The sequence below is a fragment of the Castor canadensis genome, chromosome 2, assembly GCF_047511655.1.
Source record: "Castor canadensis chromosome 2, mCasCan1.hap1v2, whole genome shotgun sequence".
Taxonomy (NCBI): domain Eukaryota; kingdom Metazoa; phylum Chordata; class Mammalia; order Rodentia; family Castoridae; genus Castor; species Castor canadensis.
This window is the reverse complement of record NC_133387.1, coordinates 21,395,803-21,416,719: the sequence shown is the minus strand read 5'-3', so window position 1 is coordinate 21,416,719 and position 20,917 is coordinate 21,395,803. Positions and strand designations below refer to the sequence as shown.

The following is a 20,917-nucleotide window of genomic DNA, read 5'->3' as shown; positions in this document are numbered from 1 at the left end:
TTCAAATGGCCAAAAAACACATGAAAAATGCTCACCATCTCTAGCCATAAAAAATGCAAATTAAAACCACACTAAGATTCCACCTCACCCCTGTTAGAATAGCCATCATTAGAAACACCACCACCAACAGGTGTTGTCGAGGATGTGGGGAAAAAGAACCCTCTTACACTGTTGGTTGGAAAGTAAACTAGTACAACCACTCTGGAAAAAAATTTGGAGGCTACTTACAAAGCTAGACATTGATCTATCATTTGATCCAGCAATACCACTCTTGGGGATATACCCAAAAGACTGTGACACAGATTACTCCAGAGGCACCTGCACACCCACGTTTATTGTGGCACTATTCACAATAGCCAGGTTACGGAAACAGCCAAGATGCCCCACCAGTGGCGAATGGATCAAGAAAATGTGGTATTTATACACAATGGAATTTTATGCAGCCATGAAGAAGAATGAAATGTTATCATTTGCTGGTAAATGGATGGAATTGGAGAACATCATTCTGAATGAGGTTAGCCTGGCCGAAAAGACCAAAAAGCACATGTTCTTCCTCATATGTGGACTTTAGATCAAGGGCAAACACAACAAGGGGATTGGACTTTTATCACATGATAAACTGACGCACACAAAGGAGCTGTGAGGATAGGTAAGACACCCAAAAAACAAGATAGCATTTGTTGCCCTCAATGCAGAGAAACTAATGCAGAAACTTTAAGGCGACAGAGGCCAATAGGAGAAGAGGATCAGGAACTAGAGAAAACGTCAGTTCGAGAAAAATTAATTTAGAAAGTAACACTTATGTACAGGATAGCAATGGGAAGAATCTCACACTATAGCTATCCTTATCTCAAACAGCAAAAACCCTTGTTCCTTCCTATTATGGCTTATACTCTCTCTACAACAAACTTAGAAATAAGGGCAAAATAGTTTCTGCTGGGTATTGACGGGGTAAGGGGGAGAGGGAGGGGGCGGAGTGGGTGGTAAGGGAGGGGTAGGGGCAGGGGGAGAAATGACCCAAGCCCTGTATGCACATATGAATAAAGAAAAAAAAGAATAAAATCACCTTTACTTCAAAATGAAAAAAAAAAACCAAGATAAAAGCAAGTGCACACAAGGGAGGTATGAGGATAGGTAAGACATTAAAAACTAGCTAGCATTTGTTGTCCTCACACGCAGAGAAACTAAAGCAGATACTTTAAAGCAACTGAGGCCCATAGGAGAAGGGGACCAGGAACTAGATAAAAGGTTAATTCAAGTAGAATTAACTTAGAAGGTAACACACATGTACAGGAAATCAATGCGAGTTAACTCCCTGTATAGCTCTCCTTAACTCAACTAGCAAAAACCCATGTTCCTTCCTATTATTGCTTATACTCTCTCTTCAGCAAAATTAGAGATAAGGGCAAAATAGTTTCTGCCAGGTAGTGAGGAGTAAGGGGGGATAAGGGATGGAGCGGGGGAAGGAAGGGAGGAGGAAGTAGGAAGGGGGGAGAAATGATAAAAAAAATTGTATTTTGAAGGACTAAAAGCATTGTGATGCCGTGAACAATGATCAGAAATGCACATTATTTAGGAACAGTAAATGTATTCTGGAATACACTGCCTTGCAAGGTATAAGAATATTCATATTCATATTCATCTTGAAATACATAATATGAAAAGGTTCAGTATAGCTTAGATTCCCATAGCTTATAAATTACCTAAATGTTTGTCTATAAGCTCATATAAAATTATCAGCACTCTAGAGGACATATATCCTTGATTTTTTAATCTAATTCCCATAATCATTTTAAAACAGCTTAAAGGTGCAATTTATGTACCATAAAATTCACCCTTTATTGTGTACTTTGATGATTTTTAAGTAAATACATACAGGGTCTAATAATCAACATAATCATTTTAGAATACTTCTGTCAACTCAAAAATTTCCCTTATCAGTGAAATCATTACTCGGTAATGAAGAAAAACAAAGCCCAAGAAGAACATGTCAGGGAAAGAGCCCATACTCTGGAGTCAACTGCCAGAGTTTGGATCCATGTTCTGCTACTCACTAGCTATGTAATTGGGCAAATTACCCAGCATGTGTGTGTCTCAGTGTCTTTGTCCATAAAACAACAGTTTTAATGCAACAGTTCCCCCTCTTATCCACTGTTGTGCTTGCCACAATTTGAATTACCTGCAGTCAATACTAAATTGTAATTTCTAGAAATAAACAACTTGTAAATTTTTTCTAATCCCTTCTTTTGTAATACAAGTTTTTCATAGATGTCTTTTATCTGATTGAGAAAATTTCCTTTTTTCATATCATCAATGAGAGTCCAGTGCTTTTCTGAATCTATTGAGATGATAATGTGAATTTGGTCCTATTTATTAATCCAATGTATTACAACAAATAACTTTTTAAATCCAAATTAATTCAGTTGGAATGTTTGTTTATAGATTTAATTTGCTGATACATTATTCAAAATTGTTGCATTTATGTTCATGAGAGACATTGCTGTGATGTGTTTGGCTTTGTTATTAGAATAATAATAATAAAAATAATAAAATAATAATGTGTTGTAGTATGTTCCTTCATCTCTATTTTCTGTGTTAGCAAAGTATTAATATTAGCTCACCTTTAAACACTTGATAGAACATTTGTGTGGCTTTTCTATGTGCAGGAAAAATTTTTAAGTACATTTTGATTTGTACAGGATAACTCAGATTTTCTGTTTCTTCTTGAGTTAGTTTCCTTACTTTGTGTCTTTCTATGAACTGTCTACATCTAAATTCTTAATTGACTGGCATAAACTTGTGTATAATCTTTTCTTCTAATTGTTGTATATTTTGTACGGTCTATTATGACTCCTCCTCTGCTATTCATGATTATGGTATTTCTAAATGACTTTTCACTTTTTTGAATAGACAGCTTAATTAAAGATTTATCAATTTTTTTATCTTTTCCAAGAACAAATTTTTTATTTCATTAGTTTTTCCTACTCTTCTGATTTTCATTTTAACATTCATAATTACCTATTTTCTCCTTGCTTTGAGTTTGACTTTCTCTAGATCTTAAGGTACAAAGATAGATTGTTGTTAGTCTTTCTTCTTTCACTCATAATGTATTTACAAGTTTGGTGTTTTCTTTTCAAATATTTGGAGAGTTTCAAAATTTTCTCCTATTTTTGGTTTAATTCCCATTGTGGTCAGAAAATGTACTTCCTCTAATTTCAATTATTTTAAATATATTGAGATTTACTTGATGGTCTAGCATGTGTTCTCTTATGGAAAATATCCTATGTAAGTCTGAGGTACTCTGTATAGATAGACTGTGACATATACAACAGTTTTAGTCAAGGTACATGACAGTACTGCTCAATTCTTCAGTGTTTTCTGTTCACTTGTTATGTTAGTTATTTTAATTGAAATGCCCAATTATGAGTGAACTTTCAACTTTTCCTTTCAAGTCAGTCAGTTTTTCCTCCATGTATTTTGATGGTGTGCTGTTTCTGTTTTTCATATTAAAACATTGAAGATGAAAAAAGAGAACATGCTAGGGAGAAACAAAATTGTAATCTCATTCCTATCTGCAACTTTGACATATTCTCTGCCTATTTTGTCCAAATATATTTTGATGTTCATTCTACTTATTCATACCACTTTCTCCTCTTTTCCCACCAACAGTGTTTACCAATCTCCAGGTTTTTCTAACAGCATTCCAAAGAACTATTAGTAGCATAAAACATGCAAACAGTTGGAAACTGATCAACACATTGCTCAATGATCAATGGGTCATCGATGAAATAAAAAAGGAAATTAAAAGGTTACTGGAAGTTAATGAAAATGAAAACACGACCTACTAGAATCTATGGGACACAACAAAGGTGGTCCTGAGAGGAAAGTTCATAGCCATGATTGCATATATTAAAAAGACAGAAAAATCTCAAATCAATGACCTAATGCTACATTTCAAACTCCTAGAAAAACAAGAACAAGCAAATCCCAAAACTAACAGAAGGAGAGAAATAATAAAAATAAGAGCTGCAATCAATGAAATAGAAACAAACAAACAAAAAACAACCATACAAAGAATTATTGAAACAAAAGTTGGTTCTTTGAAAAAATACACAATATTAAGAGACCTCTGGCAAGCCTGACTAAAATTAGGAGAGAAAAAACCCAAATCAGTAAAATCAGGAATGTAAAAGGGGAGATAACAACAAACACCATGGAAATCCAGGAAATCATCAGAGACTACTTTGAGAACCTAATTTCTAATAGATTTGAAAATCTTCAAGAAATGGACAGATTTCTAGATACTTATGATCATCCTTAACTGAACCAAGAGGACATTAATCACCTGAATAGATCTATAACACAAAATGAAATTGAAGCAGCAATAAAGTCTCCCAAAAAAGAAAAGTCCAGGACCTGATGGATTCTCTGTTGAATTCTATCAGACATTTAAAGAAGAACTAAAAACAACTCTCCTTAAACTGTTCCATGAAATAGAAAGGGAAGGAAAACTGCGTAACACATTTTATGAAGCCAGTATTACATTCATCCCAAGAAAAGACAAAGAAACCTCCAAAAAGGAGAATTATATGCTATTCTCCTTAATGAACATCATTGCAAAATAACTCAATAAAATAATGGCAAACCGAATTCAACAACACATCAAAAAGATCATTCACCATGACCAAGTTGACTTCATCTCATGAATGCAGGGGTGGTTCAACATGTGCAAATCAATACATGTAATACAGCACATTAACAGAAGCAAAGACAAAAACCACTTGATCATCTCAATAGATGCAGAAAAAGCCTTTGATAAGATCCAACACCGTTTCATGATAAAAGCTCTAAGAAAACTAGGAATAGAAGGAAAGTACCTCAACATTGTAAAAGCTATCTATGACAAACCTACAGCCAGCATTATACTTAACGGAGAAAAACTGAAACCATTCCCTCTAAAATCAGGAACCAGACAAGGATGCCCACTATCTCCACTCCTATTCAACATAGTCCTGGAATTCCTAGCCAGAGCAGTTAGGCAAGAAGAGGGAATAAAAGGAATACAAATAGGTAAAGAAATTGTCAAAATATCCCTTTTTGCAGATGCTATGATCCTATACTTTAAAGACCCAAAAAACTCTACCCCAAAACTCCTAGATACAATCAACAGCAATAGCAAAGTGGCAGGATATAAAATCAACATACAAAAATCATTAGCTTTTCTATACACTAATAATGAACAAACTGAAAAAGAATATATGAAAACAATTCCATTTACAATAGCCTCAAAAGAAATCAAATACCTAGGAGTAAACTTAACAAAGGATGTGAATGACCTCTACAAGGAAAACTATAAACCCCTGAAGAAAGAGACTGAGGAAGACTATAGAAAGTGGAGAGATCTCCCATGCTCATGGACTGGTAGAATCAACATAGTAAAAATGTCTATACTACAAAAGCAATCTACATGTTCCATGCAATTCCCATCAAAATCCCAATGACATTCATCAAAGAGATTGAAAAATCTACCCTAAAATTCATTTGAAAACACAAGAGTGTGCAAATAGCCAAGGCAATACTCAGCAAAAAGAACAATGCTGGAGGTATCACACTACCAATTTCAAAGTATATTACAAAGCAATAGCAATAAAAACAGCATGATACTGGCACAAAAAGAGACATGAAGACCAGTGGAACAGAATAGAAGACCTGGATATGAATCCACACAACTATACCCAAACTTATTTTTGACAAAGGCACTAAAAATATACAATGGAGAAAAGACAGCCTCTTCAACAAAAGCTGTTGGGAAAACTGGTTAGAAGTCTGCAAAAAACTGAAACTAGATCCAGGTTTGTCACCGTGTACTAGTATCAACTCAAAATGGATCACGGACCTTAATATCAGACCCCAAACTCAAAACTTGGTTCAGAAAAGAGTAGGAAACACTTTGGAAGTAATAGGTATAGGCAAGGACTTCCTCCATAGAACCCAGCAGTTCAGCAACTAAGAGAAAGTGTAGACAATTGGGACTTCATAAAACTAAAAACTTCTGCTCAACAAAAGAAATGGTCTCTAAACTGAAGAGACCACCTACAGAGTGGGAGAAGATATTTACCAACTACACATCAGACAAAGGACTGATAACCAGAATATACAAGGAACTCAAAAAACTAAACTCTCCCAAAATTAATGAACCAATAAAGAAATGGGCAAGTGAACTAAACACAACTTTCTCAAAAGAAGAAATTCAAATGGCCAAAAAAACATGAAAAAATGCTCACCATCTCTAGCCATAAAGGAAATGCAAATCAAAACCACACTAAGATTCCACCTCACCCCTGATTGAATAGCCATCATTAGAAACACTACCAACAACAGGTGTTGGTGAGGATGTGGGGAAAAAGGAACCCTTGTACACTGCTAGTGGGAATGCAAACTAGTATAACCACTCTGGAAAAAAATTTGGAGGCTACTTAAAAATCTAAACATAGATCTGCCATCTGATCCAGCAATACCACTCCTGGGGATATACCCAAACGAATGTGACACAGGTTACTCCAGAGGCACCTGCATGCCCATGTTTATTGCGGTGCTATTCACAATAGCCAAGTTATGGAAGTAGCCAAGATGCCCCACTACTAACGAATAGATTAAGAAAATGTGGTATTTATACACAATGGAATTCTACTCAGCCATGAAGAAGAATGAAATCTTATCATTCACAAGTAAATAGATGGAACTGGAGAACATCATCCTGAGAGAGGTTAGCCAGGCTCAGAAGACCAATAATCGAGTGTTTTCCCCCATATGTAGACTTTAGATCAAGGGCAAATACAGCAAGGGCACTGAACTTTGGTCACATGATAAGATGAGAGCACACAGGGAGGTATGAGGATAGGTAAGAAACACAAAAAAACACGATAGCATTTGATGTCCTCAATGCAAATGAACTAATGCAGAAACTTTAAAGCAACAGAGGCCAATAGGAGAAGGGGATCAGAAACTAGAGAAAAAGTCAGTTCAAGAAGAAGCAACTTAGAATGTAACACATATGTACATAAAAGCAATGCAAGGAATCTCCCTGTATAGCTATACTTATCTCAACTAGCAAAAACCCTTGGTCCTTGGTCCTTATTGTTTATACTCTCTCTTCAACAAAATTACAGATAAGGGCAAAACAGTTTCTGCCCAGAAGTGAGGGGGTGGGGGAGAGAAGGAGGGGGCGGGAAGGGGGGAGAAATGACCCAAACATTGTATGCGCATATGAATAAAAGATAAAAAAAACCCCAAAAACTATTAGTATTTAATCTGCATTCATATAATCTTATTCTATGTTAAGACATATTTTCCAGCACAATATATTAATGATTCCTATCATCACACAGTCTTATTCAGCCTCCTTAATTCCAATGACCTCCACTCTGTCATTCTTTAGCATTCTTTACACTCAGGAAACACTTCGACTCAGAATTTTCTTTTATATCCTCTGATATATACATGTATTGCTTCTCGGTCTGTGCTAAAATACTGGGAAAATAAATTTGCTGATAAGAACCACTTGGACAACTACTTTAAATTAGAGATTCATGTGCCCTACTTTACAACTACAAAACGAGAGAACAATAGAGAAATACAGAAAGTGCAGGCTTAAAATCAGCTGTTACTCCTCAGCTATGTGACCTTGGCATTATGTCATTGCATGCTACAACCTGTAACCTGACTAAGCTCAATGCCACCATTTCTGTGATCAAGTCCTTCAATGGCTTCAATACAGCCCTAATCAACATCTTTATGGTTAGTTTCTATTAGTTCTCTTTACATTATTACCATCTGATTAAACTAAATTGTTTAATTTACTATTCCCTAAATATCTCAAAGTTTTTCATCATATCTGAAATTATCTTTTTTTTTCTTCCAGCCTATAACTCTTCCTTTCATCTATCAAGAATGGGAAATGAGGCTGGTGTGGCTCAAGTGGTGGAGTTGGCACACCTACCTAGTGTGAGGCTCTGAGTTCAAACCCCAGGGCCAAAGGGGGGACAAAAAAGAATGGGAAATGAGATCAAGAAAGTGACTCTAAGTAGAACTTAATCAATTTTAGAAAACCAGTTTAGCTCCAGCCAGAAGTTACTAACTAGAGTCCATGGATATGGTAGTCCATCCCATGCATGAGGAAACAGAGGTAGGTTCTACAGCTTTGAAGTTGTAGCTTCTTTTACAGTTGTTATCTCCATCCTCTTCTTTTGAAAGTTCTTTTTGCCGTGGTCTTTTTATGACACTTCTTGGTCTTATGATGAATGCAGCCTCTATCCTCCCATCATCTGACGTGTAATGTGCTAGTGTGTGGAACAGACACTGTTATTTATCCTCTTTTTTAGCTGTATGTCAATATTCCACCAGTAGGATGAAACTAAGACTGAGGTTATAGGGAACCAATTAGCATATCTTCAAAAGATGCTTGCAAAAATTGTTTTGATTTTTTGTTAATATGGTCACTTTGTGTCAAAGTCAGACATTAAGAATCTATAGTTACATAAGGAGAAAATGGCATATATAAGAAAATTATTTTTAAAATGCTTCTGACTGATCTAGCTCATAGTTCTCATATCTATGTATATTTTCCAATTTATATATACGCAATTCTATATTGAGGTAATAAACATGAATGAGAATACTATGCGAACAAGTCATGATTCCTGTCTTCCAGAAGATTTCCATCTATCTTAACTGTCAACTCTGCAAAAACCAAAACAGCAGCCTGGATCTCGCAAGCATTGGATCTTGCAGTGACTTGATTTTTCTCTTGACTCTTAGTTCAGGCTATATATGTCTTTTCATTGTAACTCTGTCAACATCTAACACAGCACCTTAAACAAAGTAGGTACTCTCTAGTAGGTTACCTAAATTGAAAATAATTTATTCTAAAGGGCAGGTATTTACTGATGTTCCACATTCACAGAAGAGCTCCCCAAAGTATAACCATAACACCCATGGTGAAACTTCAGGCTTTTTGGGGTACATTAATTTACTCACATTAGAGGAATACCATTTATTAAATTTCTGCTCCACTGAGATAAGTGCTACCCTTATAACCTGAAAGAGTTAATGCATCTTGGAAAAAATCCAAATTACTCTCTGGAGACAGTTTATTCAATTAAGTGGCTAAGAACCAGCATTTTCAATAAGCAGTTTACTTACTAAAGACTCTTTCATGTTGCTTTTCTATAATATGTGAATATTGACACACATAAAAATATTCTTATAATTCACTCAAAATGGCATTTTCAGAAATAACAGGTGCTGATTCAGATTCAATTAATGTTCACTTTATACCTACTGAGTGCCAGGAAGTATGTTAAGTACCTTTCATTGGGAATTGAGGGAAATGTTGTGAAGACTGAGAGGCACAAAGGATACAATACACCAGGATACAGACAGAAAGAAAATGCCCTTTTTCCAGCAATATTTCTCTGCTTCTTCTGTCTGCCACGTTTTTGGACCTTTACACATTCTAAGATTCTACTTTTGCCCTTCGATAGTGCCATGATCTTAAAGCTTTTTAAAAATTATCCTAATTAGAAGTAATCTTGCTCTACTATAAGTGCTCTTGGCCATTTCTGTGTCCTGATGTCTTTCCATTTTCTTCTTTGTTTTATACGTACTCTCATTGTGCTCTATAAGTACATTGAGGGAAGGATGTATTTTTGAGTCCAGTTTTTATATTCAGCACAATACCTTGCATATTTTGTGTATTAAATAAATGTATAGTTTATTGAAAGTAAATAAAAACATTCTTTGGAAGCAGTCAAAACTGAGATTTCTTTTTGACAAGCTCTTCCATTGGGGAAAAAGAATAAAAAATAAAAGCAAAACATGAGCTCTTTGATGTTGGCTTTGCTGATCAGGTGTTTGATGCAGTACAAGAGTACATGTGTACTCTCAGAATTTTTTATTTTTTTTAACTCTGAATACCAAAGTATACTATTCACAAGGCCATACTAAATGGCTTTAATAATAAATTGCCATTGCTAATGAGTATAATTAAGCAGACAGCCATTCCATTTTCACAATGACTTTATTTTTCCTTTGGTTTCCTTATTGCAGAATATTTTAGTCCTTGTATAATGGGGATATTATGTTGCTGTATTGGAAAAAATAAATTTTACTCTTTTTTCTTTGTCAGGATACCATTCTCTAGCAATTCTATTGGGGAAAATCTGATGATTTTTAGTAATTATAAATGGAGGTCTTTGTTTTAAATCATTGCTATATTCTTTCATTAATGTATATATTTCAGGAATCACTGTGATAATTTGAGGGTATTTTGCCCTGGTTTTGCCTTTCCTTCTTCTCTTTTAGACCTTCAAACATTTCTTATTATAGTGACCAGCATATGGTCACCTTAATTATAAGCATTTTGGTTCAGCTTGATTTAAAAAAAAGAAAAAATATATATGTATATATTCCTTTGTTATAAATTTTTAAATAAAGCTCTAAAAGTAAAAAAATAAGAAAACTTTTGCTGTACTTAGAGCACAATTTCCTGGCCATCTGTATTTTCAAAGAGCAGATTATTGAAATTTACAATATTTCAAATATGCAAAAACAAAGTATTGACCAAGAGAAGATGAGGTTTAGTTCATGTTGAAAACTCAAGGTAATTTTTTTTCCACCTTATTGTTCCTGTCATAAGAATCAGTCTAATTCTCTAACTCTTTAAGAGTACATTTATAGTATGGCTTTTCTATAAGTCATTGAATATGTTAAGTTAGTAATCAGGAGAATTGGTAAGGAGGAGTGCTTTCATGACATAGTAGATGTCTACAAAAGCAGTAATTGTGATATGAATGTCACTCATCTGTCTGTTGATATCTCAGTGAAAGAACAAAAATCTATTCAAGCTATCATAAGGAAAAAAAACATTAGAGAGATATTGTGAAACTAAAGGGTATATAATCTGAACCCTTTTCAGTGACTAGATTTGAGATGTGTAAAATGATGGAAAACATAGAAAGGTTGCAACCTTTAAATTTTTCTCTTTTGAGTCTCCTATTTCTCTCTAGCCATCTAGTTTATGTTTTGAAGATTGACTTGATTTTTCTATCCTCATGGCAAAGGTTCAGTGTTCCAAATAATTTGCAGCTCCTCACTTACATTGATGAGCAGAGACAAGTATCCCTGGAAAGAGAATTTTATTGAGTAATTGGAGATTGGTGCTCTTGCTGGTGCATATCTCAGCTGTAGCTGAGAAGGTAGGATCACAGATTATAAGCACGGCTACTAGACAGTCTGCTATGTCATTGGGGAACATTTCTTAGTTGAGGAGATGGTTTTATAAGCTAGAAAGTTTCCTGAAAGGAATTGACCATGTTAAGCGCTTAGGTGGATCTGAGAATTTAAATAAGCAGCTACCTGGATGAATGAAGAAGCATAAAAGAGGAGATGTGTTCATTCTAAGCCTATAAATTCCATATTTATTTTTAGAACATTCTGCATCTGTGGCCACATTTAGCCACAGGCAATATGTTAAATAGAGATTAAGTGGTAAAATGGAAAATTCATCGAGAATAGTGTAACCAATATTATCTCAAATTTTTGGCTCTGCTTTTACAGAGCCAAAATTATAACAGAAGAGATGCCTATTCACACCAGTTTGTATGTTATTTAGGGTATTATATACCTTTGCTTTTTCCTGAGAGTCATTCAACATACCAGGCTCTCAACAAATTAGTGGGATATATAGATTTCAAAGTGCTTTCCAACTCTGTCATTGTGTTTCTTATCTTTTGTTTTATAGAGTAAAGCCTTACAAAGTTAAATTTAAAACATCCATAAACTTTGTCTTTGTGTTTGAACTATTGGTCAATAAGAAATTTCAATTCCTGCTACTTAAAAATAGAAATGAATTTAGTGTCTGAGACAGGAAGTAATTTGGAGCCATAATGTAGAATTATCTTCCACAGATTTTTGTGGACAGAAAGTGTTTTATATGTTATGATCTTTGTATGTTATGGTCTTTTATATGTTATGATTTTATGTTATGGTATTGTGTATGTTATGATGTTATGTTATTAATTAGTTTAATTTGTTTTATCTTTTTCTCTATCTCATTTATCATCTATCTGTCTGTATCTATTATCTATCTGTCTGTCTATCTATCTATCATCTATCATCTGTCTCTACCTATCTGTCTGTCTATTTTTGGTGATAGGAATTGAACCCAGGGTCTTGTGTATACTAAATACACAGTCTATGTCCTAGCCTCTAGTTATATTTTAATACCAGGCATCTCATGTTTGTGTCAAGACTTGGCAGTGGAAGGTTTAGCCTAACTTAAGCCAATTTCAAGCAGTTTAGGAATAGAGGATTTGTTGTTTGAAATATTTTAAAGTGCACTTTTACCAATTTGAGTATCAAAATAAAACTTTACCCTATTTTAAAACAGTACTTTCCAGCTAGTGGTAAATGGTATTAGAATAAAAGAGAAGAACAATAAAGCAAACAAATATATGCAAACATACATCACAACTAGTTAGCCTATTGTTAAAATTGCCCCTGTTCCTTTTTTATTTTTCTTGTATTATACATTTTTGTACTGAGAACTAATTTGCAGGATTCGTTCTACTTTGGAAATTTCTCAAACTTGCATGTAATAACATATGCATTAAGCTTCTTACTACTTTTTTAAAAATTCAGAAATTCACTCTCTATATATAGTATATATCAATATGTATATTTGACTTGCTGGCTTGTTACATGGCTCTGTAATGGAAGTAAAGAGTGATTCACATGATAGCACATTATAGACATATAAATTAAACTGTTTTTGTTATTGTACAGATGCTGTTGACTGAGTACTTGGATATGAAAAACACTCGTACGGCCTCTGAACCATCAGCTCAACTAAGCTATGCCAGTACTGGACGAGAGTTTGCAGCGTTTTTTGCTAAGAAGAAACCTCAGAGGCCAAAAAATTCGCTTTTCAAGTGAGTATCATTGTACCTGTAAGGTAGCAAAGTGTCAAATAGTGTTAGATTCAAATAAGATGACTTTCTACTCATTGATAGCTAAGTACTTTCTCTGGCTGAATTGATTTGAAGGAACTTATAGGAAATAAGTATATTTATTCAATTTTGTTTATTTTTGTTTTCTATAAGGTGAAGTAGCTATTTTGGAATATGGTTTTTAGATTATCTATAACTCTTAATTAAAAACTTTTAAAACTTGTTTTTGGGGAGTTCTATATAAGATTAAGGGAAATTAAACTCCCTGGGTGTTCCTGGAGAATTTTATAGAAAATAAAAGGAAATGAAATGTGTCATCCTTGAAAATGCCCTAAGTACTTTATAAATAAAGTTATACAAATTGCCCCATCTAAGTAGTATTTTGTTTTATGTAGTTACATGTTTAATAGAGGAATAATCTGGAAGAATTTTTTTCTTCTTTTCCGGTTAACCTCACCGGACTATGTGCCCAAAGTGCGCATCTCTTGGTAACAGCTAATAGTAATATCAATGTTAACATTGGAAGTAGTAACCACTACTTCCTGTGGTTCCTGTGTAGCAGGCACTACAAATAGTTGAGTTTCTCATTCTCAGTTAAGCACAATCTAATTTGGATTATAATAAATTTTATCATCACCACTAGTAGCTAACATTTACTGAGTCCTTACTAAGGGCTAGCTGGGACTAAGCCATTTCCATAGATTATCACATTTGCTCATGATAGCAACTTTACAGGCAAGGATTCTGTCTTTAATCCTCTTATACCAATACAAAAATCTTCACATAAAAATTGATATATGCATGATTAAGTAAATTACATAAGGTCACACAGCTAACAAGTGATTCAAGTAGGATTTAAATCCTGTCAGTCTTACTGCAAGTTTTTGTAACCCTTTTGAAGGGTTAATATTTATTTTAAGATGTTATATCTGTAAGTATAAACAGAAGTATCATGCCGGTATTTTGAATTAGTTCTTTTTCAGTAGATGAAGCCTTTGAGGTTTGTTTTTAATTTGTATTGGTAGTATTCTTCATAATTAAGGAAAGTTTCAACAGTTAATTTATTTTGTGATTAATGTAGAAAAGATTTTGTGTGTGACCACCTAGAATGAAGTTCATTCTATTTACAGAATGAAGTTCTGTCTAAACAGTTTTATTCACTGAGTAGATGCAGTATCAGTTAAAATACTTTAGGCTGCAAGTAACAGAAAATCTCAAACAGAACAGACAGAACTGTAGGACAGTTGTTATCTTACAATAAGGGTGAATGTCGACTTTTCCTTATTCATTGCTATATTATAAATGGCCTAGACCTTCCCATCTCTGTGCTTTGTGATCCCCAACAAATTACCAGTGTTTTCTATTGTGATCACAAGGTATTTGTATCAGTTCTATTCTGATAAACAGGGTGATATTAAGGAAATAGGATGTGACTCTTCATTGAATGTTTTACATTTTAATATATAGGCTTATTATAACAGTTTTAGGTTTACAGAAAAGTGGAACAGAAAATTGCAGAGTTCCCTTATGCTCCCACCCACCCCAGTTTTCCCTATTAACATCTTATATTAGTGTGCTATAATATTTATAGCAGGGTTCACTGTGTTGCATAATTCTAAGGGATTTTGACAAATGAAACATATAATGTATCTGTAGTATTCTATAGAATAGTTTCACTATTCTCAATATCTTCTGTACTGTACCTAGTATCCCCTATCCTCCTTTCTAACCTGTGGAAACCACTGATTTTTTTACTCTTTCTGTAGTTTTGCCCGTTTCAGAATGTCCTTTAGTTATAATTGTATAGTATGTAGCCTTGTAAGACTGGCTTCTTTCACTTAGCAGTATGCATTTAAGGGTCCTCTACCTCTTTTTATGACTTGTTAAATATCCCTTTGTATTGCTGAATAATGCACTTTTGTATGTATCATAGCTTATTTATCCATTCACCAGTTGAATGACATGTTGGTTGTTTCTAGTTTTTGGCAATTATGAATAAAGTAGCTATAAACACTCATGTAGCATTTTGTGTGAACATAATTTTTCATTTTGTTTGAGTAAATACCTAGAAGTTCAATTGTCAGGTCATATAAGAATGTATTTAACTTTGTAAGACAATGTCCAGTTGTATTCCAAAGTAGCTATACCACTTTAAATACTTTCCTTGATAATTAATTATTAATTATTCATTTATTAATCTTTTCTGCTAGTGACAATCTCCCCTTTTTCTTGAGCACTTAGCTGAGTAATGAGGGAGAAAGGAAACAGAACATCCAGGAGGAAGGAGGGAGACGATTGATAGAGTCAGTAACTAAGATTGTCCCAGATGCTGCCTAATCAGGGTCTTTTTTCCCTCCTTCCTTCTCTCCCTCCCTTCATTGCTTGCTTCCTCCCTTTATTTTGTCTTTCAACTTACCATGCTAGCTATCGATTTATTACAGAAAATAGGCATCAGTGTTTTTAGGTTTCATGCTCTCAGCCATCTTCACTAAGTTTCAACTTTTCTGACCACATACACGTTTTCAAACATTTGGCCAGTGCTTTTGAAGTTGTGAAAAATCACTAATTATTGGAAATGAATTAATTTAAATAATTATTGCACATTTATTACTGCTGGGTAGTAATAAAACCTTTTTGACACAGAATTAGGTGGTTGCAGATTTGCCTGCTTTGAATCTTGGTTCTATTATTAATGAGCCACATATGCTTGAGCAGGTTTCTCCGCTTGGCAGGCCTCAGTACCTTTGGCTATAAAATAAAGTGGTGAGACTGAATAATCGCTAATGCCTCTTTTGCTATAGAATTATCTCAATGTCTGTCTTGTTACAAACATAAAAAGGATTCCTTAGTAGCAAAAGTATATTGAGTCATAAAGGATTAAGATTTTTGGAGAGCTGTAATCTCTTCTGTCACATCTGTGAAGGACTTTATTACTCTCTTTAATTGCCCTTAGCCAAGGTTAATTAACTGTGTTTAAGTTCTCTCTTATTGTACAATGTGTGCCTCTCTATTCTTTGCCCAAGAGTTTATTTTTTTCTTTTCAGTCTCTGATCAAAAGCTGTCACCATGGTTTTGGGAGGTCAGTGACTTCTTTTCTGCACTTAACTGGCAGATGACACTTTTGAAGTACTGTATACTTTGCCTTCTTCCAGCTGTTCCTACCTCTTAGTTCTTGGTAGTGTGCAGAGAGAGGATCAAGTAACCCGTGTATTTCCCTTACAGATGTATCTTTGTCTTGGCATTCATCTTCCCTGTCAAGAAATGGATAACGGAGACATAATTAAGAAATAATCATGATCCTTCCTTGTTGCCAGAGACCTATCCCATTGTCAGGCTTGCTCTTTCATTATATTGTTTACCCCTTAGGGAAAAGAATTTTTAGAAGGACTCCTTCATTTCATCAGCCTGTTAAACTGCTTTTGAAAAAAGCCTTAAGTTTGAAATGGAATCTCTCAGAGCATCAAAGGATTTACTGTTTGATATAGCCATAATTTCACCCAATTTTTTCCTTACTTGAACTCACTGCCTCATGCTTGGTAGGCAGGCACTCTACCACTTGAGCTATGCCACTAGCCAGAGACCCATTCTTTATCATGAGTCTATCTCTCATATATCTGACCTTTGTGAACAGTTCCTAGGTAGGTGTGAACAAACACATTGTAGTTTGATATTTTTGAAATATTTTATGCTGTAGTACATAGTAGATAAAAAAAATGCTAGCAGCCATTTGGTAACAATATTTTTGGGATATTTAGGAAGACACCAAAGATATCTTATTTCTTTGATGGCATCATTTCTAATACGCCCTTTGTACTAGACCTCTAGTTGGAGAAATATAAAGGCAGGAGTTCTGCTCCGAGAATATGGTATGTCTATAGTAGCAACTGACAGTCACTGATGGTTTTTGAGTTAGACAACAGCATAATTAGAATGTCTTTATGGATATTCTTATTGCTGAGACCAACAACGATGCTGGTCTGAAGGCAAAGGAAAGTGGGAATGGGTCAGAGTTGTAATAGTTGAGATGGAGAACAAGCAAAAGAGTCAGATACTGTTTTAGGGGAATATTAGTCAGGAGCATTGTTATTAAGTCAATGTTTGGACACTTGTTTCTCACCCTTTAATGGAAGAGCTAAAATGTTATGATTACATCAGGAAATGTTACACAGACCAGAGTAGAATACTTTGGGAATGCACAGCTAGACACCGCCTATGTAGCTGCCTTCTAACCATTTGTTTACCCTGTGTTTCACTTTTCATAACAGGTTTGAATCATCCTCCCATGCTATTAGCATGAGTGCCTATTTGAGAGAACAGAGAAGAGAGCTCTACAGTCGTAGTGGAGAACTTCAAGGTAGGTGATTGTATTTCTCTTGAAAAATTAATTTTCTGGAGGATGATTTGAAGCAGTTATGGCATGTAAGTTTGTTGCCTGCATTCTAGATAAAAAAAAATTACAGACTTGGTAATCTATTTCTCCTGTCATTTCCTAGCATCTGCTGCCACACAGCTATAACTAATGCTCCAGCCATAGGTCTTAATCACTTGCTGCCATTCAGGTGGGAATTGCACACTAAAGAGATGAGGCCAGGCTCTTCTTGCTTAGATAGCAGATGAGTCCAGTCACGGTTTAGCAGAATGGCAGTCTTCTGTGGTGGCCACTGTTATTGTTGTTCTAGTTGTTATTTTTAACACTTTCTGGAATGTGACAGGTATAATGGAATTTGGAAAAGGGCAAAAGTAACTGCTATCATTATTTAGAGGGAAGAAGTATGCCTTTTAACAGTATGATCTAATCAGCATAATTTTGATACACAAGATTCTTGTATAGTTACTGAAGAATTTCAACCTAGAGAAGAAAAATACTTAGAAAATAAATTATGGTATGTAAAGCAAAACCAATAAAAATTTCCAAATTTCAAACCAGTAAAATTTCCTCTGTGACAAAAAGGAACATGTTAAATTATGGTAAATGTAATCTATTAAGAAAGATTTGTGAGGGCCTGCTAAGTGTCAAGTTGGTTACAAAGAAATAGAAGATAAAGCCTTAAGATACAGTTGTGAAAGAAATGAATATATACCGTCACTTCATTTCTATGGTTCTGCATGTAGTTGTGTCTGTACTGAACATGTATAGAATTTATTGTTACCATTTCCTAAGCACTGTAGTAAAACAACCAATATATTAGGTATTATAAGTAATCTAAAGGTGGATTTTTTATCCGTGGGGATTACTACACACACACACACACACACACACACACACACCAGTAACAATATGAAGAAGTAAATATTGGCAACTTAAGTCACTAGAATCACTAGAGGAATTAAGAAAAGGGAGTGATTATTTAAATTATTTTAAAATTCTGGCTTTTTTCATAAGGGATAGGTATGAACACTTTTAAAGTCTTTGATGTGTAATGAAAACCAGGATTGTAAAGTAGGTACAGTGTGTGTGTATGGGGGTGGGGGGACGGGGTTCTAGTGGGAGGAGAAGGGTGAAGGAAGGAGATTAAGGTGATGGTATATGGTAAAAGGACTTCTTATAACTATATGAAACAGAACTAAGAAACCTCTTGCAATTGCTTTAAGTGGGATGGGGAGGGGGCTGAGGAGGAGAGACACTGGGGGTAATGTAACTAATGTACAATATAAGTTTAATCGGAATTGTCACTACGAATCTGCCCCTGTATAATGAATATATCCTAATAAAAAACTTATATTAAAAAAATAAAGTGTTTGATGTCTTGGAGGCATTTGGAGCATTTTGTAATGACTAATCTTCACAATTAAACATTTAACATAGATGTAAATCAAAATACTATGAAATAACTAGTCAGTCTTTTTGGATTTGAAAGTTATTGTCAGTCATCCTGCCTTCACCTTCATTATTAATCTAATAGCCTCTAATTTTTTCTAAAGACTGCTATGCTTGCTTATATTTGTGTCATAGTAATAGTTCCACAGTTTGCATATATATATGCATGTTAACATATGCATATTAACCAGAAGTAAAAACCTAGATGTTCCAGAGTATTAGGAAAATCCAACATTTTATTTAATAGTAAAGTGTTATCACGTATTCAGGAAAGTACATATGAGTTTCTTGTTGGAGTAAGAGTAGTTAGGATTGGGAACAAAAGCAGCAGTGACCCATTCTGTGGTCAGATAGGGAATGAAGGAGAAGAGTTACCCAGGCTGTAGGGGAAGCTACCTCTCAGGAGAGAAGAATGGCCTGCAAAGTGAGGTAGGAAATGATGGTTATGGAAGTTGGGATTACGCTTAAACTATCACTTGGTGGGGGGGGGGGTGTAGCAGGTCATCTAGGTCCAGAGCCCTAATTTGTATTTCTTTTTATTGTTGGCTTAAGGAATAGTTTAAATTTGCCTCCATAATTTTTCTCCATCTGTCTTCTAAATTTCTTTAATGGAAGTAAAGCCTTTGACTTCCTTTTTTTAGGTTGAATCCTTATCATCTTATTTAAAAAAAATTAATAAACTTTTTTTTGGAGGAGTGGTACTGATGTTTTGAACTCAGAGCTTTGTGCTTGCTAGGCAGGTACTCTCCCATTTGAGCCAAGGCTTCAGACTTACTGAATGTTTGCATAGTAGGAAGTATGAAGTTTCTGTCCAAACCCTGTTCCTACACAGCCTTCTCCTCTGTCAGCATCTTGTACCATGGTGAAGCCTTTCATTTGGCACTTCGAGATGAAAAGGTAGACCATGTAATCAATGGGGCAATAATACAACCTGTCGCTCACTCATATTCAAGCATTATTAGTCAACAGGATAAATGATTGATACCATATTCTTCATTTTGTTAAACAGTAAGAATAATGAGCACTTTATGCTATAGCCATGTGGAATGATTTTCGGTTCTTCCCCATGGTCCATGATCTGTTGGTAGTTAGTGTAGTGTGTCATTGTAGAGTTGGGGTCTCTAATCTTTAAATGTAGGTTGCCTAGGTCCCCACCAGTCCTTGCACACTAGCCTTGGGTAAGTTACATTATCTAGGTGCCTGTTCTCCCTTTTCTCTAAATGGGGATAGATATAACAGTGTCTAGGCCGTGAGGAGGTTGTGGAAGTTAAGGGAGTTCAACTGTGACCAGTGCTTAAACAAGTGTCTGACATAGAGAACATTATATGTTTTCATTTTTTTTCCTCCAGAGTTATACTTCTAGTGTTGTGTTTCAGAGTTTTCACATCTTCTCTTTGTCATTTGTGTCATCTTTGTATGGCTAAATTTGACTTGACTTTATAAGTTAAATTTAGTTGTCACTTACAAGCTTCCTTGCTGTTGGGCTCCTGGTGTGTATTCCAGCACATTGTTATTATTATCTGAGTACTTGCCATGCTGTACTGGGGGTCAATGTTCACTTGCTTGAGTTTGTCATAAAACTATCAGCTCTCAGAGTAACATCATATTTTATTTCCTTTGCTTTGCACTGTGCCTGGTACAGTAAATGTTCCAAAAATACTGGTTGATTCAGTGACAGAATGAATGAGGTCAGTTGAGGTATAAAATAGGATAGAGATCACCTTGGGTGGGAGGAAGGGCCCTAACTGGAGGTGGTGCTACTGCTAACATTAGTAGCCTGGTAGGTTTTGATGTGTTTTTAAGTTTAAGAAGCAGAAGCTATGCATGTTTATGTTTTCTGCAGTTACCCTATATTTAAGTAAAAGAGTTGTCCTTGAGCTGTCTGGCTCAGGAGGAAACTGCTGTATGTACTTGAAAATATTTTTAAATTCAACTTAGTTACAGGGAAATTTTATTCTGTTAGGATGGGTAATGGAAGAATCACTATAATATAACTTCCCCATTCTTCACAAGTTCATTGAAATATGGAAACTTTAAAGCACAAGTCAATTGCCTTTAAAATTTTCAGCAGGATAGGAGCAATAACTGGTTA

The 20,917-nt window shown here is 34.9% G+C and overlaps 1 protein-coding gene across 3 annotated transcripts in view; it reads left to right on the top strand.

The window, feature by feature from the left end:
- Exoc4 (exocyst complex component 4) overlaps nt 1–20,917 on the top strand; it is an 826,621-nt gene that overhangs the window by 222,520 nt on the left and 583,184 nt on the right. For all 3 annotated transcript variants that reach the window (XM_074062803.1, XM_074062797.1, XM_020169325.2), the window contains exons 8-9: nt 12,844–12,989; nt 17,273–17,361. In XM_074062803.1, coding sequence (XP_073918904.1) covers nt 12,844–12,989; nt 17,273–17,361 — 235 coding nt within the window. The remainder of the gene's footprint in view (nt 1–12,843; nt 12,990–17,272; nt 17,362–20,917) is intronic.